Consider the following 27,197-nt stretch of genomic DNA (forward strand, 5'->3'; position numbering starts at 1 on the left):
AGGAAGGGAAAGAAAAGAGGCAGAAGTGGGTTTTGTCCTGATTTATTGCAGTTCCATCAGTGACATTCATTCGTCAGATGCAATTTGCTCATTCCAACAGCATTTGGACAGCGTGGAGCAAACTGCCCCCTCAGAGCCCAGCTCAGCCCCTGGGACTGCCCCTGCTGCCCCACAGAGCTGCTCCTCCCCACAGCATTGCCTCCCCTCTCAGCCCCCCACCTCCACTGCTTCACGTCCTCCTCATCTCCAAACTTAATTCTCCATCCAGAGTTTTGGAATAACTTTTGTTCCCCCGTGGGAGAAATCCTGAAGGGTTACCAGGGGGATGAGACAGTGACAAGGAGCCTGCAGAGACTCAGAGCCGTGTTAGCTGCTCCTCTCCTGGAAGTGGAATAGAGCGTGCTCATTAGGTAAAAATTACTGGCTGAGTAGCTAAAAAGGGATTGACAAAGGCCACAAATCCCCTCTCCAAGAAGGATTGGGTGTAGGATTTATTAGTGCATTGAAATGGCATCGCCAGGCACAGGACGGAGGGACGGCGCTCCCAGGGCTGCTACTGGGGGTAGAGCTCCACGATCATCGCGTGACCCTGGAACAGAGACACCAACCATCACGGAAATGCCTCATTAACAGGACCAGGACTAATTATTACAGACACAGCATCAAGAACAGGAGCCACCGCAGCAGGACATGAGCCCAGGAGTGGCCTAGAGGCCCCTGGGCTGTGCCAGCTCTGGGGGCAGCAGGGCCAGGGCAGTGCCTGGGGCACCTCCAGGGCTGGGGCAGCTCTGGGCCCCTCCTGGCAGGAGAGACCTGGAGGGGCTGGAGCGTGTCCAGGGAAGGGAACGGAGCCCCAGGAGGGGCTGGGGGAGCTGGGAAGGGGCTGGAGAATTCCTGAGGGAGCTGGGAAGGGGCTGGAGAATTCCTGAGGAGCTGGGAAGGGAATGGAGAGTTCCTGGGGGAGCTGGGAAGGGGCTGGAGAATTCCTGAGGAGCTGGGAAGGGAATGGAGAGTTCCTGAGGGAGCTGGGAAGGGAATGGAGAGTTCCTGAGGAGCTGGGAAGGGAATGGAGAGTTCCTGAGGAGCTGGGAAGGGAATGGAGAGTTCCTGAGGAGCTGGGAAGGGAATGGAGAGTTCCTGAGGGAGCTGGGAAGGGAATGGAGAGTTCCTGAGGGGAGCTGGGAAGGGGCTGGAGAGTTCCTGAGGAGCTGGGAAGGGGCTGGAGAGTTCCTGAGGAGCTGGGAAGGGAATGGAGAGTTCCTGAGGAGCTGGGAAGGGAATGGAGAGTTCCTGAGGAGCTGGGAAGGGAATGGAGAGTTCCTGAGGAGCTGGGAAGGGGCTGGAGAGTTCCTGAGGAGCTGGGAAGGGAATGGAGAGTTCCTGAGGGAGCTGGGAAGGGGCTGGAGAGTTCCTGAGGAGCTGGGAAGGGGCTGGAGAGTTCCTGAGGGAGCTGGGAAGGGAATGGAGAGTTCCTGAGGGGAGCTGGGAAGGGGCTGGAGAGTTCCTGAGGAGCTGGGAAGGGGCTGGAGAGTTCCTGAGGAGCTGGGAAGGGAATGGAGAGTTCCTGAGGAGCTGGGAAGGGAATGGAGAGTTCCTGAGGAGCTGGGAAGGGGCTCAGCCTGGAGCAAAGGAGGCTCAGGGGGACCTTGTGGCTCTCACAGCTCCTGCCAGGAGGGGACAGCCAGGGTGGGTCGGGCTCTGCTCCAGGGAACAGGGACAGGACTGAGGGGTGGTGGGGGCAGTCAGAGGTGCCTGAGGGAGCTCTGGGTCACCGGCAGGATTGCAGAGTCCCAGCAGGACCAGCCCTGCTGCTCCTGCCCTCTCCCGAGGGCACAGGCTGCAGCACAGCACCTTTACCTGCCCTCCTGCAGCACAGGCAGCCACCAGCCCGTACTGGCCCCCCTCCTTCTTCAGCCTGTGGGCAGCAGTGATGACCAGGCGGCAGCCGGTGGCCCCAAAGGGGTGTCCCAGGGACAGGGAGCCCCCCCAGGTGTTGAACTTGTCCAGAGGAGGGGCTCCAACCTGCAGGGACACAGAGAGACACACCTGGCTGGACGGGGTGACGCCTCACCCCACCTAATGCCAGCAACACCGAGGCTACAGCAGTTCAGGATGGCTGATGAGGGGATAAAACCACCCCAAAGGAGCTCCTGCTTCCCCTGCAGCACCTCAGGGGAGCCCTGCAGTGTGCAAGGACTGAGCCTTCACACTGTCCTTACCACCCTCCCCTGCAGGGATTGAGGCTCTCCACCTCCTGCCAGCATCCCAACGAAATTTCGTGTCCCAGAGAAAGTGCATAAATTGGGATTTGCTAAGCCAAGCTCAAGGAGCATCACTGCTCCTTACAGGACAGAGATTGAGGCTCTGGATCTCCACCTCCTGCCAGCAGCTTAACGAAATTTTGTGTCCCAGAGAAAGTGCATGAATTGAGATTTGCTAAGCCAAGCTCAAGGAGCATCACTGCTCCTCACAGGACAGAGCCAGAGCCCAGCTGTGCAGCACCAGCACTGGCAGCTGGTGGGAGGGAGCCCAGGAACCCCAAAGTTTCACTGAACTGGAGAGAAAAGTGTGTCCAGAGGAGACACAGAGCTGCTCCCGGGGCTGGAGCCAGGCTGGGAGAGCTGGGGGTGCTCACCTGGAGAGGAGAAGGATCCAGGGAGAGCTCAGAGCCTAAAGGGGCTCCAGGAGAGCTGGAGAGGGGACAAGGGCCTGGAGGGGCAGCACAAGGAGGAAAATGTCCCGACTCTGCCTTACCTTGGCCTTCCTGCCCATGTAGTTCTGTGCAAACCAATCTGAATCCATGGCCTTCAGGTTGGCCAGGATCTGGCCCTGCAAGGGAGGAGAGGGTGACATTGGGAATAACCCAAAGCAGATGGCTGCAGGGAGCCAATCCCAGCTTTAGAGCACTTACAGCAAAGGCCTCGTGGAACTCAAACACATCGATGTCACTCAGGGTGAGCCCGGCCTTCTCCAGCACTTTGGGAGTGGCATAGGTGGGGCTGAAGGAGGGAAGACACGCAGTCCTTGCATCTGTGTTCCCTGTGAGCCTCATCCCCCTTTCCCACAGCCACATCCTTCTCTCTGGGCTCATGGCCCAGCTCTGCCCATCCCTGTCCGAGGGAGGCACAGCCCCCAGAACTATTGCTGAGGTGCCCCAGCAATCCTGGGGTGTTCCTGCCACTGCTGCTCTCCCACCTCTGAAGGCCTGGAGAGATGCAACATCTCCTGAGGCACTTCCCAAAAACACCCCGTGGCAGGAGAAGGCTGCTGTGGGAGCAGGGGCTGTGGGGGGGTGTGGGACTCAGATTCAGTCAAAGAGAGAAACGGGAGTTTCTAGCCAGGCAGAAGCCTGGGAAAGAGCTGGAGAAGAATGTAAATAATTCTTTATCTCTCTTGTTTTTCACACTGTTTATAGTTAAGTTCTATCACTGCATCAAGCACTTTGCACCAGTGGTGTGGTTGTTTTCACTTCAGAACCAATGGAGTTGGTCCTCACGAGGCTCTGTATAAAAGAGCAGTGTATTTTGAATAAGTTGGAATTTTACTCTCACAGCCTTCTGAGTCGAGTCTATTCATCCCCGTCCTGCCTCGACAGCGACAGGGGGGATGCTCTCCATCTCCACCTACCCCAGGAGCAGCTGGTCCTTGGGATCCTGGGACACGTACACGAAATCCCTGCGCAGGAAAAGGGCTGTGAGTGCCGGGGAGAGGAGAGGGAAGCAGGATGCAGAAGCCACAGGAGCAGCCCCTCCTACCTTAGGTAGGCCTTTGGTTTGTAGCCCATGGCCAGAGCCTTCTCCTCAGACATGATCAGCATGGCCGAAGCTCCGTCGGTCTGGAACGGGCAGGGAGGGAGAAGCCAGGTGAGGGACCTGCACACCCTGCACACAGCCAGCCCCACAGCCCTCAGCAAGAGAGGAGCTGAAGCCCAGCACAGCCTCCAGGACACCCCACAACGGCAGGGGCCGAAGGATGAGGCTGCTGGATGGAGGGGATAGATGATGACTGCTGATGGCAGCACACACTGCTGAAGCACTCCCCTACAGCCCACAGGCACAGCTCCCCCCGTTTCACCCAGCAGAGCTGCCTAAAAGCCCTGCCAGGCCTGGGACAAGCTGGTCATCCCAAACACTCAGCTGTCCTCCCAGCCCCATCCCAAAACTCAGCATCATTCTGGGGTGACACAAGCCCCAGGCTCAGCACATGACAAAAATGTGGGTTATTGTTAAACCCACTTATTGTGGGTTTGGCACATCAAATCATGGAATGGTTTAGGTTGGAAGGGACCTTAAATCACGTCCAGTTCCACTCTCTGCCATGGGCAGGGACACCTCCCACTATCCCAGGGTTCTCCAAGTGCTCAGAGGTTTTAGCTTTTATGTATTCTTCAGAGGTTTTAGCTTTTATGTATTCTTCATGTATTTGTAGCTTTGTAGACTGTAAAATGCTTAGGTATAACCTACAGCACTTTTCCAGCAATGAACAAACGCTCACTGATGCATTCCTAAAATATTGGTTTTTGTCTTGCCTGTTACTCCTCCAAGGAGTTTTTATTTTGCATCATGTAATCACAGACATGATAAAGGCAGGGTAGGAGATGGGGAGGAGAAGCCAGGGCAGAAGCCAGGAGGGAATTACTTAACCAACAGCTCCTCTAACTGGACAACATTGGCTGGATATTCTAACTGTCCCACCTTGTATTAAATGGTACAAATCTAATTCAGGACGTGGATTTTTGCCACATTCTGTACCTGAAGGCTTTCAAGGAAAGGTTTGGTTTTGTATTGTCATTCTAACGTTGTCTGGAAAAGTTTGTGTTCTATTTCCAGGCATCACAAGCCCCAGTGTCCAACCTGGATCCCTGGCAGTGCCCAAGGCCAGGCTGGATGGGGCTGGGAGCACCCTGGGATAGTGGAAAGTGTCCCTGCCATGGCAGGGGGTGGCACTGGGTGAGATTTAAGGTCCTTTCCAACCCAAACCACTCCGTGATTCTGTGAAATTCAGACTAAACCTACTGCCTTCAGTTGTACAACGTGACCAATCCCATCCTGGGACAGAATCAAGGACTGACCCTCACGAAGCAGCTACAGAGAGGCAAACAGCTCAGACATCCCAAAACTTCAGGGGTTTTGTCATGGATTTTAAAATGAAACTATCCAATACCCAAATCCACCGGACTACAAGAAGGTTCCAAGTTACACCTGGAAAATCTGGAAAAAGTCAGTATTAAAAGGCTCATTCCCAGATGGCACCAGCTAAGGGAGGCAGAGGGTCAGGTGCACAGTCCTCCCCTCTGGCTGACAGTGCCAGAACAGGAATTACCAGGAAGGAGGAGTTGGCTGCTGTGACTGTTCCATAGGGCTTGACAAACGCTGGCTTCAGTTTTCCCATCTGCTCCAGGGAGGACGGGCGGATCCCGTTGTCTTTGGTAACTGTGTCTTTGCCTGGCCAAGGGAAAAAAGTACATTTCAACTACAAAAAACCAGCAATGCACAAGGGTTTCATCATCAGGACTCCAGTGGGGGGAAAAAAGATTGTGGGAGGGAGAAAAGGGAAATCTGTTTGTGGCATCAGGATACTTAACATGGCTGAAAATAGCTCTTAAAAATTGAAGCTACCTCGCTTTTCCTCAGAAGACAACAAAAAACAAGTGCTGCCATCTGCTTACTGGAAGGCAAAATTACCACAGGAGAAACCCAGTTGAGGAAAGAATTTAAATTTAGGTTAAAAAGCCTACATGGAGAACTGGCCTTAAATCAGTTTACATTTAAGTGCTGAGTTTGAGCAATAAAAAGCACTGGGAAAACCCAAATATATCCAACTGCTAACACAGCCTGTTAAGAAAAGGCAGCAATTGTATCACAAAGACCGCATGGAACTGTGGATCCACAAGGATAATTTCTCCAGGCTGCCAATTAGAGCTCCCAAATGAACGGGTACTGCAGCCAAGGGTGTCCCCTGGCTCCTGGGGGGTGAGGGGGACACCAGCACAGCCCAGGGGAAGGGCAGCTTGAAGGTTCTCCCCAGACTGTTCCACCTCCCAGCAAGGAGCGTGAGGCCTGGTGAACTGGAACCTGCCCCATTCCAGCTCGTCCCATCCAGCACCTGAGTTACCAGACTGGGATTTTTGTTGGGTTCATGTTTGTTGTTGATATTCTGGGGTATAAGGGTGGTTTCCCTTGCCTGGAGGAAAAGCAGAGGGATTCCGTGTCCAGCTGTCCTGATTTTTCCCTGCTCTGTCACCTCATTAGCACAGATGTAAAAAAAAAATTTACATATGGAAAGAAAAGACAGAGGGCAGGGTTAGATGGGGATGTTTTTAAGGAGTTTTGAATGTGTTAGAAACAGGATCTCATTTAGATGATGTGGTTTATTTTTCTTATTTTCTACAGGCAGGAAGGGTGAGTTCTGCTCACATCTTTACTGCATGGCTCAGAAGGTCACAAGACCCCTAGTTACGAGACTTTTTAAGGAGTTATTGACCCATAAAACACTGCCAACAAGGATATTTATGTTTTTGACCCAATACTTAAATATTTCACCTTAAGAACTCATGCAATAGGGTGAGCTTCCTTAGCCAATCATGTTATGACACACAAACCTGCAGTACTGCATTCTAAACTTGTTGTTTACCTTTCTAACTACGTTATTTTTTCTACATCTTGAACTCTAACACTCTAAACTTTTCTTTACTTAGCTTAATGTGTCTCTGCTCTAAATGACACATCCACATTGTCGCTTTCAGCACTTCAGTTCTGAAGCTTTTTCTAAGGTTTCAGATTAAATCCTGGGTTTAATTCTAAGCTTTGGTTTACAGGCCCAAAGTTCAGAGAGTTCCTTGCATTTCAGGTTTCAGCAGGGCTAGATGGGATATTGGGTATCCCAGGGAAGGAAGGTGGGCAGGTGTTGCTATGGGACATGAGAAAGCACAACACAAGCCACTATGAATGCAAGGTAAAAAAAGAATAAAGTTTATTTTTCTGACTCTAACCTTTATACTTTCCCAAAGGTGACAGTGGATTGGAGAGTGAATGGGCCACCTCTCCAAAGACATTGGACAAACTACTAGTATATTAACTTTTTCCACCCCCATGAAGGAATGTAAAACAATACGTTGTTTATAGAAAATGTGTGGGGAAGTTTTCTAACAGAATGTAAACTCAGAAGGCTTTAGAAAATCTTAAGAATCAGGGCGACAGGCAGGGGCTGGCATGGAATTCCCAGAGCAGCTGTGGCTGCCCCTGGATCCCTGGCAGTGCCCAAGGCCAGGCTGGACAGGGCTTTGGAGCACCCTGGGCCAGTGGAACTGGGTGATATTCAACGTCCCTTCCCACCCAAACCACCCCATGGTTCTGCGTTCACCCCTTCACCCATCCCGTTTACAAACACGCCAGCAGTTTTCCAGGGACAAACACGCCCTGCCAAAACCCACCCGGACCCCCAGCAGCCGGGGCTGGCCGTGGCACTGTCACCTGGCACTTTGAAGGGCACCACGTCCTGCAGCAGCCCCTCGTCCTGGGCTTTCTTGGCCAGCGAGTGGGAGCGCAGCGCGTACTCGTCCTGCTCCAGGCGGGAGATGCCGAAGGCGGCGGCCAGGCGGTCGGCAGAGTGCCCCATGGTCTCGCTGGTGGAGAACTCTGCCACAGCTGGGAGCTGCCACCAGGGAGGGAGAGTCAGCACAAGGGGGGAAAAAACCCCCTGGGAGCACGCGGAGCTGAGCCCCGTGCTGGGAGGGAGGCCCCTCCCTTCGTTAATCTGGAGCTGCACAATTAGCAGGCGGTAGTCAGACTACAACAGACTCAGAAATGTGTCAGAGAAACCAGCCCTTTGCAAGATTTTGGGGAAAAAAAACAAGTTGCAGGCTGCTGCTTAACGCAGGGGTTCCAGGACTGTGTTGAGAGCAGCTGCCTGTACATTTAACAGGGTGTCTTAGGTTGGAAATGGGGGTGTGTGTTCTATTCCTATCTGTGGGGCAATTCTGTTCATTTTATTTCTTTCACAACTCATCCTCCCTCCAGGAGATCTCTTCTGTTCATGGACCATTGATTATTAATTATCTTCTGTTCATGGGTCATTGATTATTAATTATCTTCTGTTCATGGGCCACTGAGTGTCCCTGCATGGCTGAGAAAATTCCATCATCCCACTGGGAGATGCTCTGTCCAGAGGAGCAGCCAAGCAATTCCTACCTGGATACAATCTGAGATTTTGGGATACCACAGCAGCCTTCACCCCTGCATTCCCAGAGGAGCAGCTTTCTTCCCCCTGCATTCCCAGAGGAGCAGCTTCCTTCCCCCTGCATTCCCAGAGGAGCAGCTTCCTTCCCCCTGCATTCCCAGAGGAGCAGCTTCCTTCCCCCTGCATTCCCAGAGGAGCAGCTTCCTTCCCCCTGCATTCCCAGAGGAGCAGCTTCCTTCCCCCTGCATTCCCAGAGGAGCAGCTTCCTTCCCCCTGCATTCCCAGAGGAGCCCAGGCCCATCTCCCCCAGCCCTGGAGCTCCAAGGAAAACTCCCCCCTTGTGCAGATCCTGCTCCAGCAGAAGCACAGCTGGCACTGCAGGAGGGCTGAGCCCCCCTGGGATGGGGCTGAGCCACCTCCCTGACCCACAGGGGACAGGGCTGCTCTGACCCTGCCAGGGTTGGTTTTGTCTGTTTGTACTATTGCATTTGCATTTTTAATTTTCCTAATAATTAACTCTTACACCTGCTCCCCTATCTTTGCCTGAAAGCCCCTTAATTTCAAAATTATAATAATTCAGAGGGAGGGGGTTTGCATTTTCCATTTCAGGGGAGGCTCCTGCCTTCCTTAACAGACACCTGGCTTTTCAAACCAAGACACAGGAATCCACGAGAAAGGCTGACCAGACCTTTTGGGTTTAGCTCAAACATCACATCCTGGGACCTCAAAACTCCTTGTCAGAACACCTCCTCATCCAAAAGCAGAGCCCAGAGGTGATCTTGGCTTAGTTTTAGTTCTTCCAGCATCACTCAGGAAATCCCTGCATGCATTCAAGTCTGGAATTTTCATATCTTACGTGGATTTGGGGTGTCAGCTCTGCCACACTTAACCTGGGCCTCGCTGCTCTCACACTGAAGGGAATGACATGGCTGCAGTTTCCTTGTGGAGAGCTCACGGTGGGAAGGAGGGAACGCTGCCCCTTTCCATCCTCACCGCGTTGTAATTCAGCCCCCCACAGCCCCCAGGACAGAGCAGTGGCTCACCCTGCTCCTGACATGTTGCTCTTCAGGGGAGCTGAACACATCCAGCCCCTGGCAGGATTTGGCCACGAACAGGAATCATAAGGCATATTTAAGATGCATTAATCAGCTTAATATACTGAGGATATTCCTGTCTAATATTAAGGAGGGTTATTTCTATTATCTAGGAAAATTCCTCTGACCCTAGAATTCTTCTGACACTTCAGAATAAACTTTTTATTTATGAAAAAAAACCCAAACTTTTATTTCTATCAGCTGCAGCACAGTTTGTCCAGGAGTTGCAGAAGGAGGTTTTGCACTAAGCTGGGTTTACTGAAGATGAACACGTGGGAAGAAAAAGCAGAGGCCCAAATGCTGTGAGATGCATTAACCAGTGTTTTAACCCAAAGCAGAGGACAGAGACTGATCATGGTGACCCCCAGGAGCCACCTCACCCATCTTAAATCCCCTCCATCAAGGCCTGTTCACACCCTCTAAACCAGCTCACTAAACATAAACAAAAAAAAATACCTCGGGAGCAAAGTAGTCCGGGCGGATTTTGGAAATGAGGGAGAGCTTCTGGCCCAGGGTCTTGGCTCTGTTGAGGGTCAGCATGGTCTTCCTCATCTTCCTGCTGTGGCGGATGGGGACGTCGGACATGAGCTCCACGCCACCGGCCACCACCACGTCGCACTGGCCGGCCGCGATCATCCCCACGCCTGCAAGGAGGGACAGAGCGCTGCCAGGCTGCCGGGGCTCAGCCTGGCTCCCTGTGCTGGAAAAGTCTCTCCTCCAAGCTTTCAAAAAAGCTCAGCAGCCTCTGTTGTTCGGTCTCAAGGTAGTTTATTGCAAGTTGTCTAGAAGATTTTCTCCTGGAGCTGCTGTGGTTTGCTCAGCAGCTCAGAGGCACACACACACTCTGACATCCTCTCTGACTCCTGACGGCTTCTTCTCTCCCCCGCCCAGGGCTGCTGCTGTCTTTTATATGGTACATTGCAGACTTCAAGGGATTAGTTATTGGGTTAAAACTGAAATTAATTCAGGTGTCATTTCTTAATTGGATAGTTTAGCCTTAAAAGCCAAGAGATAGTTGGCTGTTTTGTGCCTTGTTAGCAAAGAACTGCAGAACTCACTGCTGTGAGACTGTAACATAAATAAAAAATAATAAACACCTGAGTCTGAATGTGACCTATCCTCTCGAGTGCCTCAATCCTGACCTTGACAGGGAAAAAGGGAAGCTGAAACAGGCACCGTGACAGAGCCCTGGCCGCTCCTGCAGCCCCTGGCCATGGCTGGGTTACACATGAGCTGCTGTCACTTGGCTGCCACTTGTCCTTGTCACACAGAGCAGGGAGGGAAGGACAACCCCAGTAGTTTGAGCTGTGTCTCCACTTTTTAGCCCTGGTTAGGCTAAGCCAAACATAAAAGGAGCAACTTTCTCACCATGGTCAGTCTTTACCTCCCAAATAAACACAGACGCTGGGCAGAGATGCTGCTGCAGGCCTACAGCAGACACTCAGTTCATGTTGTATTTTGTTGACTAAAAAACTTCCACAGAATCCCTGAGGCTGGAAAAGACCTCCCAGACCATCAAACCCAGCCTGTGACTGATCTCCACCTTGTCCCCAGCCCAGAGCATTGAGCATCATTTCCAGCAATTCCTTGGACACTTCCAGGAATGGGAACTCCACCATTCCCTGGGCAGCTCCTTCCAGTGCCTGACCAGAAAAATTCCTCCTGACGTCCATCCTGAGCCTGCCCAAGCACAGCTTGAGGCTGTTCCCTCTCCTCCTGGTCCCTGTTCCCTGGCAGCAGAGCCCAATCCTCCCTGGCTGTCCCCTCCTGTCAGGGAATTGTGCAGAGCCACAAGGTCCCCCCTGATCCTCTTTTTCTCCAGGCTAAATCCCATTTTTCCTTCAATTCCAGCATTTCTTCAGTTGCTTTTTTACATTCACAAGCAGTGCAAGTTGAACGAGGGCTGTAAAAGAATTCCCAAGCTCCCTCTCAAGCCCACTTGCACCCCACATACCTGTGGTCATGGCCTGGTTTGAGGAAATGCAGGCCATGGTGACGGTGTGGGCTGGAGTTTTGTCAGAGAACCCTGCTCCCAAGGCAGCCTACAACAACAAGAGTGGCTGTTAAACCTACAGCCTCTGCTCCCTGCCCAGCACACCTTGGCAGGTGGAGCTGAGACAAAAGACGTGGAGTTTTCATCCAGTTAATTATGGCAGCAGCTCTTCCCCTCCCCAGACTCTGGAGCAGGAGCTGAGGCCGCTGCCAAGGCTCTTGGCCACAGTGAGAACAGTCACTACCCCTCCACATTTTTTAATAGGGAAACAAACAAAAATTTAAAAATACCCATATCAAAAGAGCCTCCAGCTTCTCAACATCACCTTTGTTTCACCTTACTGGCAAAGGCAACAGGTGAAAAGGGTGATTTAGACCACTCAGCACAAGGCTGAGTGGCTTCACAGAGAGCAGCAAACTGCAGAGCAGTGACTCATCTGAGCAGCCCAGAGACCTTCCCTACTTGGGATGTGGCCAACTAGTTGAAAGTTCCCAAGTTAAAATTACCCTGCAGCCCCATCTGACTGGCAGGTGACCAAAGGCAGGCCTTGCCTGCACGAGGCTGAGGCTGCACAGGGAGCCCAGGTTACATCATGGATTTCTGCAGGTGCAGAGGCTCCAGGCTGGCAGAGATCAGGCTGCCTGAGGGTCAGCTGCTCTGGGGATAGTACAGGAATTGTGTTTTCTGGTACAAAGGGTGGCAAAGCTGCTCCGCTTCAAATCCTGAGGATGCTGTGTCTGAGCAGGCAGCTCAAATAAATAAATAAATGCCACAAGAAAGCAAACCCTCACAGCACACTCTGCTCCTCCTCCAAGGGTACTGGGGAAGGCAGTGCTCAATCCAACTGGTGTTTAGGATCAGCAATCCTCAACAAAACCTTCCCTTGCAGGGAAGAGTCAAGCAGAGGCTTGAAAGCATTGAAATATGAAAATCTGATTTTAAAAAAATATGCTAAATGAAATCTGTAGCAGATTTCAAGAGGAGGCAGAGAATCCCAAAGTCATTCTCATTATAGTCCCAGGAACTCATTTAACAGACAATACTACACAACTACGTCATACTCTCAACAAACAATAATACTGGGAGTTCATTTTTAGCAATGATTTGTTATTTTTAGCACAGATCTGTCATTTCCACAGCAGCTGCAGAAGTCAAACTCCCAGGGGAATGCTGCACAGAACCCACCTCTCTGGCAACATTACTGGTTTTCACCTCCTGGATAACTGTGCCATAAACAATGTAATCAACAACATCCCTTGGGACACTGGTCCGGGTCAGCAGGCCCCTAAGGAGAGGATCAAAACAAAGGGAATTTGCCCCACGTAAATAAAAACTTCTCCAGCATCCTCTTCCTGCCAGCTTGGCTGCAGAACAAGGCAAAAGCAGTTGTTCACCCACTCAGAAGAAATCTCATGTGCATGTGGGCCTGTGGGAAGTGTAGCTGATTATGGGCTGCAAACAGTAATGGTGATAATGTCACTATAAATTATTATAGAACTTCATTAAAGCAATTACTTCATAGCCCTTCCACAAAATGGCTCACAGAATCATCAAATCCCAGAATGGTTTGGGTGGGAAGGGACCTCAAAGCCCACCCAGTGCCACCCCAGCCATGGGCAGGGACATTTCCACTGTCCCAGGGTGCTCCCAACCCCATCCAGCCTGGCCTTGGACACTTCCAGGGATCCAGGGGCAGCCATCTCCAGGCTTCTCCAAGCCTTCTCTCCTCTCCAGAGCACTCTGCTCTGCTTCTCAATAAAACAAACCCACTGCTAATGACCCTCAGAACAGGAGGGTCACAGAATTAGCTCAACATCCTTGTAGTCACTTCATTTCCTGTGTTGCCCAGGTTGTTTTTCCCACTTCAACAGCAGGTCTGTTGTCTTTGAAAAACTACAGAAATTCACTAAAATTTGTCACCACCAGCATCTCTTTGCATCAACACCAAGCTACTGAGAATCCCAACAAAAATATAAACCCCACTGCTTAAGCCACCCACTGCTGTGGAGGGAGGCCAGGAAAAATGAAGCACCTGAGCTGTTCAGAGCCAAGCCCAGAGCCTTGGCTCTGCAAGCCTGAAACCTCAGCAGTTTGACAAGAACTCAGAGCCCTCCCAGTGATCCATTTACTTACTGCAGTGCTGCTCTGGCTAAGTCATGTGGCATCAGATCAGCATACCTGGAAGGTGAAGAGCAGAGGAAGAAACTCAGAGGTGTGAGAAATCAGTGCAGAATTCTCAGCACAGAAATCAGGACAGGATTCTCCTGTGAGCAGCAAGAACTGGGGATGGAGCAGAAATGCTCCGCTGAGCCTCTGAGCAAACATTTCAAGGAGTCACAGATTGGTTTGGGTTGGAAGAGACACTAAATCTCATTCAGTGCCAGCCCTGCCACGGCAGGGACACCTTCCACTATTCCAGGTGGCTCCAAACCCCAATGTCCAACCTGGCCTTGGGCACTGCCAGGGATCCAGGGGCAGCCACAGTGCTCTGGGCATCCTGTGCCAGGGCCTCACCTCCTCACAGCCAAAAATTCCTTCCCAATATCCCACCCAAATCCCTTTTCCACTTTGAAGCCATTCCCTGGCTCCTGTCCCTCCATCCTTGTCCCCAGTCCCTCTGCAGCTCTCCTGGAGCCCCTCCAGGCCCTGCCAGGGGCTCTGAGCTCTCCCTGGATCCTTCTCCTCTCCAGGTGAGCCCCCCCAGCTCTCCCTGGATCCTTCTCCTCTCCAGGTGAGCCCCCCCAGCTCTCCCTGGATCCTTCTCCTCTCCAGGTGAGCCCCCCCAGCTCTCCCAGCCTGCCTCTAGAGCAGAGGGGCTGTAATCACTGCTATAAACCCACAGAAAAGCAGCAGGGAGCACATAAGAAAATCCTTTCTCCATCCTGTCTCCATAACAGTCAGGTGTGGCTTTAGTTCAGCTGTGGATTTGGTGGCACAGCAATCCAGGAAGAAGAGCCTACAGCAGATTCTTGGCCCCTGTCCTGCCAGTTCTGTCAAACTTGTTGCTTCCTCTGCTATAAATTCTCCAACTGCTTCCTCTAGACATGCTCCATAAATCCTTACCCTTCCTGGGATTCATACACACACTGACAACCTTCTTCAAACCACATTCCTGCACTAAATACACTGGAATAACTGCAGCAGCCCAACTCAGGGCCCCTCCTGAGCCTCTAGGCCCAAGAATAACTACATTCAAAGGAACAAGTGAGGTTTTTCACAGAAAGAGTTGAGTTTTAACCAAACCAGGGCGTGCTTGCTGGGTTTCACTGGTCTCTGATACTCACGTGGTGCCAGACTGCAGAAAGGGAATGCGGACACCCTCCACCACCACCACATTCTTCACCCCAGTTTTGCCCAAGGTCTTCTTAGTCTTTGGCTGAACTGGGAAGAGAGAAGTGATGGTGACAAGAATATCAGCAATTTTCATATAGATCCTGCAAAGCTTCTAGAAAACAAAGGAAATTGTCCTTTTTTGGTGTGTAAGTGAAAGGCAGGGAAGGTAGGAATCCTGGAATCATGGAATGGTTTGGGTAGGAAGGGACCTCAAAGCTCATCCATTGCACCCCTGCCATGGACAGGGACACCTCCTGCTATCCCAGGTTGCTCCAAGCTCCATCCAACTGAGCCTGGAACACTTCCAGGGATGGGGCCTGTGCCTCATCATCCTCACAGCCAAGAATTTCTTCCTAATGGGAAGAAATTTCTTCCTAATGGGAAGAAATTCTCTCCCCAGTGGGAGAGGTTCAAAACAAGGGATGTCATGACCTGGCATCATTCCACAGGCCAGTGCCAGGACAAAACTCCAGCACTGTCTGGAGATTCCTTCAGGCTCTTCCCAAAGCCTGGCGATGATGGGGAGCTGCTGTCCAGGCCTGTTCCCAAAATCCCAAAGCATGAATCACCTGAGCAACCCCCACAGTGAACCCAGAGCGTGGATCACCCCAGCCACTCACTGTGGGCTGAGACTAAAAACTGGGAATGGTGCTGGGAGCTGGGGCAAACTGGGAACGGGCACTGGGAGCCAGGGGCAGACTGAGAATGGGCACTGGGAGCAGCCTGGGAATAGCACTGGGAGCTGGGGGCAGACTGGGAATGGCCCTGGGAGCTGGGGGCAGACTGGGAATGGCCCTGGGAGCTGGGGGCAGACTGGGAATGGCCCTGGGAGCACACTGGGAATGGCACTGGGAGCTGGGGGCAGACTGGGAATGGGCATGGGAGCAGACTAGGAATGGCACTGGGAGCAGACTAGGAATGGCACTGGGAGCTGGGGGCAGACTAGGAATGGGCATGGGAGCAGACTAGGAATGGCACTGGGAGCTGGGGGCAGACTAGGAATGGGCATGGAAGCAGACTAGGAATGGCACTGGGAGCTGGGGGCAGACTGGGAATGGGCACTGGGAGCAGACTAGGAATGGCACTGGGAGCAGACTGGGAATGGCACTGGGAGCTGGGGGCAGACTAGGAATGGGCATGGGAGCAGACTAGGAATGGCACTGGGAGCTGGGGGCAGACTGGGAATGGCACTGGGAGCTGGGGGCAGACTGGGAATGGCCACTGGGAGCAAACTGGGAATGGCACTGGGCGCCAGGGCACTCAGCAAATGAGAGGACTCTGCTGCAAATACTGCTTTGCCTGAAGTTTTCCTTGCTTGCAGCTTTTCAGGAACACCCGAACCACCCTGCATTCTGCACCATTTCTAAGATTTAAGTGGAACAAGACTGTGGGAAGTGGAGGCAGCTTCCAAAACACCCCTGTCTAGCACAGACCCACTGAGATTCTGGTGTTTCCTCCTTACCTGCAGCTTGGAACGGCGAGGAGCAGCTGAGTGATCGAGTAACTGGAAAACAAGAAAGGGGAAAAAATACCAGAAAAATGTCAGAAACAGTTCTAGTCTCTGCAAGAAGGGTTAGGAAAGCAGATAGTGTCACTCTAAGACACCTGAGCACCTGTGGGGTGTTGGGTGGTTTACTCTGTGCAGAAACCTGGTACACTTTCTGTTAACTGTTAACTCAAGACTCCTCCCCATATGATGCAGGAAGGGACAAACAAGGCAACAATGTAATTAGGATTAAAAAGTAAAAAATGTCAGTCTTTTAAAGGTGAGAACGGGTATAGATTCAGACCCCAGCATCCATTCCAAACCCAACACTTCAACCAGAGGTTTACGGCCACCAATAAAATCTAAAGATACTCACAGGCCCCAGCAGCCCAGGCTGAGGACACGGGGAGGTTCCGCAGGGCAGAGCTCAGCATGGAACTCATTTTGGGATCTAGGGAAAGGCTGGGCTCAGTCCAAGCTGCTGTGTCCAGAACAATCCCAAGGGAAGCGTCCTGCCTGCCTCACACAGAGCCAGCAAGGTGAGGGGCACACACTGCAAGGGCAGCAGCAGCACAGGGAATCACCTCCCACCACGCTTGTGCCTGTGAATAAACACCGCCCTGTGAGCTTCTCAATTCCCTCCCAGGAACTGCTCCTCCACTTCCCACTGGAAAATTGTCCCAGTGCCCAGGCAGCCCTGCTGCCAGCAGCACCTCCTGACACCAGCAGTGTCCTTGGCACCCCTGCCCCTCGTTGGCCCCTGGTGCCAGCCTGAGGATCCTGCTGTGCATCCCCACAGCAAACACAGCAAGTTCGCCCCCAAAAACCCCTCTGAAGCTCTCCCAAATCGGGTTTCCCTATAAACAAACCCTCATCTGCAGTTTATTGCCGAGATGGCCCTCACAGCTCCAGGACTTTGCTTGATCCATGTCAACATTCATCTCCCTCTGTCACACTTTGTGGGTTCAAATCCTGGCACTTTCTCTCCCAAGCACAGAGTTTTGCCATGGAGGGGCACAGGAACACCCACAGTCCCAAACCCAGCCCTCTGCAGTTCCCCATAACTCAGCACAAGCTGCCAGTCACCCCCTTTGACACCTCCCAGCTGCAGCTCCACACCTGGAATGTGACCCTTCCCAGCCCCAGGCTCCTCCTGCCAACAAAAATCCCAAAACCAGACCTTTCCAAAGCATCCTGCTCCTCCTCCACCTCTGCCAACCTCCCTCCCCACACCTGACTGAAGTTTTCCCCTAAATTTTCCCTGCCCAGCTGACAGAAGTTTCTCCCAGGTGTAACCTCCTCCTCCCTCCCACACTGCACAGCCATCTCCTCCCGGTGCACCCCCGTTCCTGCCCCTTCAAAACACCCCAAACTCCCTCATTTTTGGGAGCCAGTGCTCCCCTGGCACCCCAAGGGCTCAGCCCTGCCCACACAAATCGTCAAGACAAAGCTCCTTGCAGAGCCAGGATTTGCCTGGATTCCACAGCTCTGTGACCCTCACGGATCCCTTCCAACTCAGGATAATCCACAATTCCATGAACAGCCCCTGCTCCCTTCCTGTCCCCACACACCCCTGACACTTTCACACCGCAGCACCGCCACCTCCACCCCGGGACTCCCACCCCAAACACACCCGTGCTGCTCTCAGCCACCCCCAAACCCCCTCATCCACCCAGGGCCAACTCACGACCCCTGCTGTCCGCCCAGGACCAGCCCCTCAGTCCTTTCATCCATCCAGCACTGACCCCCTGGGACCTCCTCACCCTTTCCCAGCCCCCCTACCCCATCCATCAGGAATGAACCCACCAAAACTCCCCTCACTCCCATTCGGAACGAACTGCCCGACTCCCCAAACTTCCATCCAGAAAGAACCTCCAACTCCTGTCACGTCTCCCCATCCATCAGAACGAACCCCCCAACTTCCCTCACTTCCAACTGGAATGAACACCCAGACTCCTCTCACATCCAGAACGAACCCCTCAACTCCCCTCACTGCTCCCCGTCCATTCAGAATGATCCAGACTCGCCTCACTGCTCCTCGTCCATCCAAAAGGAAACCCCGAGTCCCCTCACGTCCACCCAGAACGAACCCCCCGCCTCCCCTCACTTCCATCGAGAACGAACCCCCCGACTCCCCTCACGTCCCCCCTCCATCTGCCCCCACCCCCGGCCTCCCTTCATCCCTCCCCGCCCGCTGAGGACAGACCCCCGACCCTCTGCTCCAGCCCGCACCGCGCCTGACCCCCACCCTCCTCCTCAGGACCGCCTCCCGACTGCTCCCACCCTCCCCGCGCTGCCGTCCACGCAGGACGGAGCCCCTGACCGCCCCGTGCGCTCCCGTCCCTTTCCGTCCGCTCACCTCCGCCCTCACCGCGCTCTGCCGCCGCCGCCGCTCCTCCACCCAGCGAGGACCCCGCGCCCCGCCACCCTCGGGCTGCCCGCGTCCGCCTGACCCGCACCTCTCCCTCTACCGCCGCCCCGCAGCCCGTCCCCGGCCTCTCCCGCAATCCGCTGCGGCCCGGCGCGGGTCGCACCCACCCGAGGCTCGGCGGAGAGCGGAGCGGGAGGCGGCGGCGGGGCGGCGGCGGCGGCGAAGCGCGCGGGCAGCGCGGCGGGCAGCGCGGGCGGGGCGCGGCGGGCGGGGCGTGCGCCGTCAGGCCCCCCCCCCCACCGGCGGCCTCTCCTCCCTCATTCGACCTCGGCGAAGATGGCGGCGGCGGTGCGAGCCATCGGCAGCCTCGGCCGCCTCCCGGCCGCCGCCAGGGCCGGCCCGACGCGGCACACCCCGCCCCGCGGTGAGCCAGGGCACGGCGGGGAGCGGGAGCGGCCGCACTGCGGGGGCCCCCGCCTGAGGGGAGCACCGGGGGATGGGGGCAGTGGGGGGTGAGGGACGGGAGGTGCCTGAGGGGGTATTGAGGGAAGGGGAGCGCTGGCGGGCAGGGGGGCAGTGAAGGGGCAGTGAAGGCTCGGGGGACGCTAAAGGAGCGAGGATTGGCGTGGGATGGGGCTCACTGAGGAGAAAGTTTTGGGGGGACGGTGAGGAGGCGCTGCAGGGGTGGCGCTGAGGGGGCGAGGGGCAGGGGGGCACTGAGAGCCGCGCTAAGTGGGCGAGGGCCGGGGTGACATTGAGGGGATGAGGAACAAGGGGTCCCAGAGAGGATTTCATGGTGCTGGGGCAGGAGTTGGGGGTGTCTGGGGGTCACAAAGGGTTCTTGAGGTGATGGCTGTGAGGAGTTCGCAGGAAGGCTGTGAGGGCCGGGACTGGGACAGGGGATCCCCGGGGCAGCTGTGGGGTGGGAGGTGTCCCCATGTGTGTCTGTGCCCCGTGTGAGGGGTTTGTCCCCAGAGTCACCCAAGGGGATCCCTGGCAGGTCCCAAACATCCCCCACCCCGAGGTTTGTCCCCTCCGTGTCCTGTGGTCTCTGGGGGTTGTGTGCCCCCATGGGGACATCCTGCTGTGCCAGTCCTTGCACAGGGACACGCTGTGGGAATCTCTGAGCAGTTCTTGGGGGGTCCCAGTGAGCTGGCACTGATGGGGGGACACACCCTCCAGTCAGATCCCTGCACATGAGCTGAGCCACGGGGAGAGAGTGTCCTTGTGCCCTGACACGTGTGCCTGTCCCCAGTGCCCCGAGTGGCTGCTTGGAAAGGAGAGGGTGTCCCCATGTCCTTGGCAGCCTGGGTGCTGTGGCTGCCCTCCAGGCAGGCAGGTGTATCCATGGGATCCCTGTCATCCCTGTGACCCCGTAGTCCCACTTGCCTGGGGGGAGGCTGTCTCCAGGTGCTCCATGATTTCTCAGCTGAGAGAATTGGGGATGTTCAGCCTTGGGAAAAGAATCATCCTCTGGGGAGAGCTCAGAGCCTGGAGGGCTCCAGGAGAGCTGCAGAGGGATTTGGGACAAGGAATGGAGGGACAGGACCCAGGGAATGGCTGTGTCCAGAGGGCAGGGCTGGATGGGAGATTGGGAATTAGGAATTGTTCCCTGTGAGGGTAGGGAGGGGCCGGGATGGAATTCCCAGAGCAGCTGGGGCTGCCCCTGGATAATCCCTGGCAGTGCCCAAGGCCAGGTTGGACACTGGGGTTTGGAGCCACCTGGAATAGTGGAAGGGGTCCCAGCCATGGCAGGGGTGGCACTGGATGAGCTTTAACATTCCTTCCCATCTAAACCATCCTGGGATTCAGTGATTCCATGATTTTGTGGGGGCATCTCCCTTGCCAGCTTGGGCAGGGCTGTGGCTCTCTCCTGCCTCTGCACGGATCTGGCTTGGTGCCTCCTGGCCACCGAGGCAGGGAGTCCCCAGGAGCCCTGGGAAGGCCAGAGGGCCTGGCTGGGAAGCTCTGGAAACCTCACATTTGAGCACTTTGAAGGGCCTCAGAGTCTGGTGTTGATGTTGACCCAAACTCCAGCTCTATTTCGTTTAAACCCAAACCTGAGCTCAGCAGTGCGGGGTTCAGAGCTGGACTCGGTGCTCTGAGAGCTCTTATCCAACAAGTCCATGGTTCTGGGATCATGGTGAGCAATTCCTGGTTCAGGGATTATGGTGAGCAATGCCTGGTTCTGGGATCATGGTGAGCAATCCCATGGTTCTGGGATCATGGTGAGCAATTCCTGGTTCTGGGATCATGGTGAACAATTCCTGGTTCTGGGATCAGGGTGAGCAATTCCTGGTTCTGGGATCATGGTGAGCAATCCTGGTTCTGGGATCATGGTGAGCAATTCCTGGTTCTGGGATCATGGTGAACAATCCCATGATTCTGGGATCCTGGTGAACAATTCCATGGTTCTGGGATCATGATGAACAATTCCTGGTTCTGGGATCATGGTGAGCAATTCCTGTTTCTGGGATCATGGTGAACAATCCCATGGTTCTGGGATCAGGGTGAGCAATTCCATGGTTCTGGGATCATGGTGGACAATTCCATGTTTCTGGGATCATAATGAACAATTCCTGGTTCTGGGATCATGGTGAGCAATTCCTGGTTCAGGGATTATGGTGAGCAATTCCTGGTTCTGGAATCATTGTTGTGGCGCGGCATGTGGCACAGCAGATCATGGTGAGCAATTCCTGGTTCTGGGATCATGGTGAGCAATTCCTGGTTCTGGGATCATGGTGAGCAATTCCTGGTTCTGGGATCATGGTGAACAATCCCATGGTTCTGGGATCGTGGTGAACAATCCCATGTTTCTGGGATCATAATGAACAATTCCTGGTTCTGGGATCATGGTGAACAATTCCTGGTTCTGGGATCGTGGTGAGCAATTCCTGGTTCTGGGATCATGGTGAGCAATTCCATGGCTCTGGGATCATGATGAGCAATTCCTGGTTCTGGGATCATGGTGAACAATCCCATGGTTCTGGGATCATGATGAACAATCCCACGTTTCTGGAATCATGGTGAGCAATCCCACAGTTCTGGGATCATGATGAACAATCCCATGTTTCTGGGATCATGGTGAGCAATCCCACGGTTCAGGGATCATGGTGAGCAATTCCTGGTTCTGGGATTATGGTGAACAATCCCACAGTTCTGGGATCATGATGAGCAATCCCATGTTTCCAGGATCATGGTGAGCAATCCCACGGTTCAGGGATCCTGGTGAGCAATTCCTGGTTCTGGGATCACAGCTGTGTTACGTGCAGCCTTGGAGCAGGTTTGTACGTGACAGGGAGCTGCAATCACTGAGGAGGAGACTTGTGGCAACTCCAGAGAGTTCTCAGGCTGCTGCTGGTTGGAATTCTTGTTCCAACTGGTGAAGCTCTCCACAACAAACAGCCCTGGAGCTGCTGTGAGGACACTACCACCGTTGCTAATGAATGAATACCCTCGTTCTGCCTTGCAAAGCTTGGGAAGTGCATGCAAAGCTCTCAGGGGCAGCCCAAAGGCAGGGAGCAGTCAGGAGCCAGGTGAGCTCCAGGGCTGGCTGTACCTGCTGGGCCACATCCGTGTGCCACCAGGTTCCCAGGGTGGCTTGGGAAGCTCAGTGTGCCGGGAGTTTCCCTTCTCACGGGTCACAGCTCCGTGCTCAGCTGGCAGGGACAGCTCAGGCAGCCTGAGCTCCGTGCTGCTGGGGCTTGGGCTGCTCCAGGACTGGAAAAAGGCTTTTCCCTGAGCCATGGAGGCAGTTCCCAGTTCAAGGCGTGTGCCACGTGCCGGTGAGTGGAAGGGTGGGAGCTGAGGTAGGAACAGGGAGAAGAGAAAGTGGGAAGGAGCAGGCTGGGCTGTGGGGTGGGTGTTGTCCATTCCCTGGTGCATCCAAAGTCCTGAGGGCACCTGGAGTGTTGGTGTCCTGGTGCTGGACAGTGTTTGAGCTGGAGTGAGCCTGGAACTGATTTTCAGGGCATTAACTCTGGAATCAGTGATGGGACACAGTGGAAGTCGGAATATGGGCTTCTGCTTCCTGCAGCATTTTGGAGGATTTTTCTGGCTTCAGTCTTGGCACGTTCCCATGGCAATGCTGAAGGGATCAACACCTAAAGCAGATGTGCAAGGACCAGGACAAGGACTTGTGCTTCCTAGCAAAAGATGTTTTCCACAAATATTCTAGACTTAAAATAAACCACTGTCAGGCTACAGAAAGCTCACTCCAGTGTTAACCAGCTGGTGCACTTCTGACAGCGCCTCTCCCAAAAGAATTTATATTCAAGTGGAGTGATATTTGTGCAGCCATGCCCTTGATTTTTTTTTTTCCTACTTCATCTCTTCTGTTTTGTGAGAATGGAAAGGGAGAGAGGAATTGAAGGCTGAAGGTTTTCATGGAAGGAATCTGAGAACTGGTGTGGGAAAGGAAAGCCATGTAAAGAACAAAAAATCTGGAATCCCAAACTGGTTTGGCTGGGAGGGATCTTAAAGCTCATCTTGTTCCACACCCCTGCCACAGGCAGGGACACCTTCCCCTATCCCAGCTTGCTGCAAGGATTGAATGAATGAATTCAGGGAGACAGTTCAGTCCTTGCTTTCTCTTTAAAGAGGTTGCATGGCTTTTATTGGGTTAAAATACTGCTGGTAAAGGTGGTGTTCTGCTGGGCAGCATCTCCCACCAGAGGAATTGTTGTCAGCCCCCACCTGGTTTGTGGGAATTCAATGTTTGTGCTTGTTTGCAGGAGTACACAACAAAGTATTTAGGGAAATTATTGCTGGATGGAGCTATCACATGTGGGTATTAAATATTGCTGAGGAGCTTTGGAGTGGGAACTGGTTCACTCTTTGTTTATAAAATGCTGCTGTGGGCACATGACACACACACACACACACACACACCCCAGAGCTGTTTGCTGGGACAGCCTGACTCTGAATTTCCATCCCCACGGCATCACACTGCATATCCTGGGCTCAGGAATGGGAGCAAAGGTCAGTCCCGACTGCCAGCACCCCAGACAAGGTGGAAAGGAGGCCAAAGTGCAGCCCTGAGCCCGTGTCACGGGGCTGTGGCGGGGGGAGACACCTCTTGGGGAGGCAGTTTATTCTCCTGGCCTTGGGTTATCCTCCCTGCTTGCTGCTGGGAATGGGAATGTTTCATTCCTGAGGGTTTTGTCAGTGCTGAGCAGAGCCCTCCCCTGCCTAATCGGCTGTGTGCTGGCTGGTAGATAGATCCATGTGGAGGTAACACTTTTCCTGGGATTCAGGCTTAAAGCAGCTTTGGCAGGGATTCAGCCTGCATCTGAGTTTGGGGATCCTCAAGCTTGAATGGAGCTGGGGTTCATTTGTGTGCTGAGAGATCGGGGGGCCCAAACAGAATTTCTGAGCAGGAAAAGGAGAGTCAAACCTGTGGGCAGAACTTGTTCATCTGGTGGTCTGGGGTTTCTGAGGGCTCTGGAAGAAGAGGTGCTTGTGTGCTTTGTGTGTCATTAGTGGAGCTGGATCCAAGAGCTGGAGAGGCACAAGGGCCTGGAGGCACAGGACAAGGAAGAACAGCTCCCCACCTGCAGAGCTGCCCCAGCCCTGGGGATTCCAGCAGCACAAGGACCTGGAGCTGCTGCAGAGAGCCCAGAGGAGCCCCCAGAGCTGCTGCAGGGCTGGAGCCAGGCTGGGAGAGCTGGGGGGGCTCACCTGGAGAGGAGAAGGATCCAGGGAGAGCTGGGGGGGCTCACCTGGAGAGGAGAAGGATCCAGGGAGAGCTGGGGGGGCTCACCTGGAGAGGAGAAGGATCCAGGCAGAGCTGGGGGGGCTCACCTGGAGAGGAGAAGGATCCAGGGAGAGCTGGGGGGGCTCACCTGGAGAGGAGAAGGATCCAGGGAGAGCTGGGGGGGCTCACCTGGAGAGGAGAAGGATCCAGGCAGAGCTCAGAGCCCCTGGCAGGGCCTGGAGGGGCTCCAGGAGAGCTCAGAGGGACTGGGGACAAGGATGGAGGGACAGGAGCCAGGGAATTTGGCTCCCAGTGCCAGTGGGCAGGGCTGGGTGGGAGATTGGGAATTGGGAATTGTTCCCTGGCAGGGTGGGCAGGCCCTGGCACAGGGTGCCCACCCTGGATCCCTGGCAGTGCCCAAGGCCAGGCTGAATGGAACTTGGAGCCACCTGGGATGGTGGAAGTTGTCCCTGCCCATGGCAGGTGTGGCACTAGATGGGGTCTGTGCTAGAAGGGCACTGCTGGATGCTGGTGGGGCACTGGGCAGGCCCTGAGGAGAGGGACTGGCTCCTGCCCAGGGTTCCCAAAAGCTGTCCAGCAGAGCTGGGAGAGACTGAGGCTGCTGAGAATTCCTTTAACACCTCTGGCATCTTCTCCTTAGGTTATGCCTGCCGTAACATCTCCACCTCCAGTGCCCTCCAGAGTAAGTGTGAAGCTTTTCTATAAATCCATTTTAAAATCCCTGGAGCAGGAGCTGAGCCCACCCCTGTTGATTTTTGTGTTTGTTTGCAGACAGAACCCACGTCAGCTGTGATATCAAAGGGGATGTCGCTGTCGTGCGCTTCAACACACCAAATTCCAAGGTACTGAAAATTCCCACTCAAGGCTAAGAACTTCCCTAACCTGCAGCCTTACAGAGCTGGGAGCAAAGGAGAAGTAGGAAAAGAAGATTTAGGGATTTTGATGAGACATCTGCAGATGCCTCTTGGAGTACTTTGTGTGCTAAGCTGATTTGTCTCTCTCCCAGGGAGAAGGTCTTGCTGAGTTCCAAATCTTAAGGAACACTTAAAAAAAAATTAAATCTTGCTTAGTTCTTGTATTCAAGTCAGTTAAAGAATGTGTCCATACTTCAGTAATTTGGAATCCATAAATGCTTTTGATTCTATTATCATGAATATGATATAAATAGAACCTAATTCTCATTTTTTAGGTCAACACAGCTGCAGTTGTTCAGGTATCAGGAGGCAGGAACTCTGTAAATGACATCTAAGGAATACATCTGAAAATGCATTTTGGAGTCTCATAACCAGTAGGGAATTTCAGGTGTCATCTCACAGATGGAAATATTCTTTATGAGCAACGATAGAGCTTGCAGTAAAAACCTGGTTTTTAAAGCAAAGCAGCTGAGCTGCTCTGATATTATACAAGATAGAAAGATTGAACTACTAGTGCTATGAAAAATCTTGTATTAATTGTAGCAGACTGAAAGAGGGTTTTTATATAATTCTTTCCTTTGTGGAGCAGCAGCAGTCTCAGGTTTGAAATACCCTATTTTATGTGAGGATTTGGTTGTACCTAAAGAACCCAGGCTGGATTTGTCCTGCTTGTTGCAGCCTTTCAGTAAATCTGGAGGGATATTGTCAGCCTGGTCTGGGGAAGGTGTCCCTGCTCATTGCAGGGGGTTGGATGAGATGACCTTGAAAGGTCCCTTCCATCCCAAATCATTCCATGATTATATGAAAAAAAAAAAAAAAAAAAAAAAGGCAGTTTACAAGTTCATAAAATCAACGTTTGGGGCCACAAACCCACTGTTGTGAAGGTTAAAGAGGAAATTCTCATTAAAGACGACCTGCTGCAGGGTTTTGTCCTGGAGTGGGTTTTGTGCTAGGGCAGGGCCGAGCTAACTGCAGCAGCTGTGGGCTCCAGGTGAGCTCCTGCTGAGGCTGCTGCTCTGCTCCCAGGTGAACACCCTGTCCAAGCAGCTGAGTGCAGAGTTCACCGACGTCATGAACGAGATCTGGGCCAACGAGGCCGTGAAGAGCGCCGTGCTCATCTCCTCCAAGCCAGGCTCTTTCATTGCTGGAGCGGACCTCAAGTAAGCACAGGGCTTCAGGAGCTGGTGGAGCTGTCCCTGAAAGCCAGCAGTTTGTCCTGACACCTCCCCGGGGTGAGGCACAGGCTGGGAGTGAAATCCCCGTGCTCAGCATTTCAGAGTCGCTGGAATTGAAGTGAGGATCTCGGCAAAGAGGGACGTGGCCAGTCCTTAAACCCCTCCTGGCTGTGACACTCCTTCCTGCAGCCAAGGAAACCCATCCTGGCTCTGGGGTGGGCATTGTCCTTGGGCCTGGGGTACAACAAGAGTGGATCATTCACATGCAGGACTCGTTTAAGCTGGGTTGGAGTGCCTGGCAGCCTTCCAGTCTGACCCCTCGTTTGGGCAGGGTTTGGCACTCTGCCCTGTGCTGAGCAGCCTCCCAGGCTCCCTGGGTAACTTTTCCTGGGTGTGGGGTGATCCTGGGGGTGCCCACTGGGACCTGCAATGCCATTGGCTCCTACAGCTGACACTAGGAATAATTGCTTAAAGGCATTAAAAGCCAGAATGCTCTGAGGAAAAAAGGTAAATTAAAAATAGAGCCTCCAAAACCATGTTACATTTCTGTAATGTAACAGGGACCAGAGACTCGCTCCCTGTTCAGGAGGGAAGGAGGTGAGCAGAGCAAAGGCCAGGCTGTGGTTAAGAGGTGTCTCCTAGCCTCAGCACCTCCAGCATCCCAAATTTCTCCTGCCTGGCAAAGGCTGTGAGCCTCCAGGAGAATAATTGGCACTGGGAGTCTCTAATTGGCAGTGTGGCATCAGAGCACTGGCTGTCTGCTCCTCTAAGGGTGATTCTGGGCTCTTCCCTCCACCCTTCCTGGCAAGTGCTTTGAGGCTTCCTATGACCCTTCCTCCTCTCCCAAAGGTTTCCAGAGCCCTGGCACAAGGGATTCCATCAGTGCCTCAGGAAAACTCCATGTCAGCGTGCAGGGCCAGACCCTGCTGGGCTTAGT

The 27,197-nt window shown here is 53.6% G+C and overlaps 2 protein-coding genes across 4 annotated transcripts in view; one reads left to right on the top strand and one right to left on the bottom strand.

The window, feature by feature from the left end:
• Window positions 1-26: 26 nt before the first annotated feature.
• On the bottom strand, window positions 27-18,524 carry HADHB (hydroxyacyl-CoA dehydrogenase trifunctional multienzyme complex subunit beta). 3 transcript variants are annotated; one of them, XM_021545091.3, is made up of 16 exons: window positions 18,444-18,524; window positions 16,461-16,686; window positions 16,061-16,102; window positions 14,550-14,646; window positions 13,399-13,443; window positions 12,451-12,550; window positions 11,227-11,314; window positions 9,729-9,916; window positions 7,473-7,653; window positions 5,323-5,444; window positions 3,756-3,835; window positions 3,628-3,675; window positions 2,912-2,999; window positions 2,755-2,829; window positions 1,858-2,022; window positions 27-589 (listed from the first exon to the last, which is right to left on the bottom strand). In XM_021545091.3, exons 2-16 carry the CDS (start codon window positions 16,525-16,527, stop codon window positions 554-556), a joined length of 1,422 nt encoding a protein of 473 aa, XP_021400766.1. In that variant the 5' UTR covers window positions 16,528-16,686; window positions 18,444-18,524; the 3' UTR covers window positions 27-553. The 3 variants fall into 3 exon arrangements, with proteins under 3 accessions (XP_021400766.1, XP_021400768.1, XP_021400767.1); XM_021545093.3 differs by having other exon boundaries at window positions 16,461-16,535; window positions 18,444-18,471; XM_021545092.3 differs by lacking the exon at window positions 18,444-18,524 and adding an exon at window positions 18,368-18,434.
• Window positions 18,525-18,754: 230 nt separating this feature from the next.
• HADHA (hydroxyacyl-CoA dehydrogenase trifunctional multienzyme complex subunit alpha) overlaps window positions 18,755-27,197 on the top strand; it is a 30,474-nt gene continuing 22,031 nt past the window's right edge. The window contains exons 1-4 of the mRNA XM_077782493.1: window positions 18,755-18,879; window positions 24,812-24,853; window positions 24,943-25,013; window positions 26,112-26,245. Coding sequence (XP_077638619.1) covers window positions 18,792-18,879; window positions 24,812-24,853; window positions 24,943-25,013; window positions 26,112-26,245 — 335 coding nt within the window. The 5' untranslated portion in view covers window positions 18,755-18,791. The remainder of the gene's footprint in view (window positions 18,880-24,811; window positions 24,854-24,942; window positions 25,014-26,111; window positions 26,246-27,197) is intronic.

Source organism: Lonchura striata, chromosome 3 (genome assembly GCF_046129695.1).
Source record: "Lonchura striata isolate bLonStr1 chromosome 3, bLonStr1.mat, whole genome shotgun sequence".
Lineage (NCBI taxonomy): Eukaryota > Metazoa > Chordata > Aves > Passeriformes > Estrildidae > Lonchura > Lonchura striata.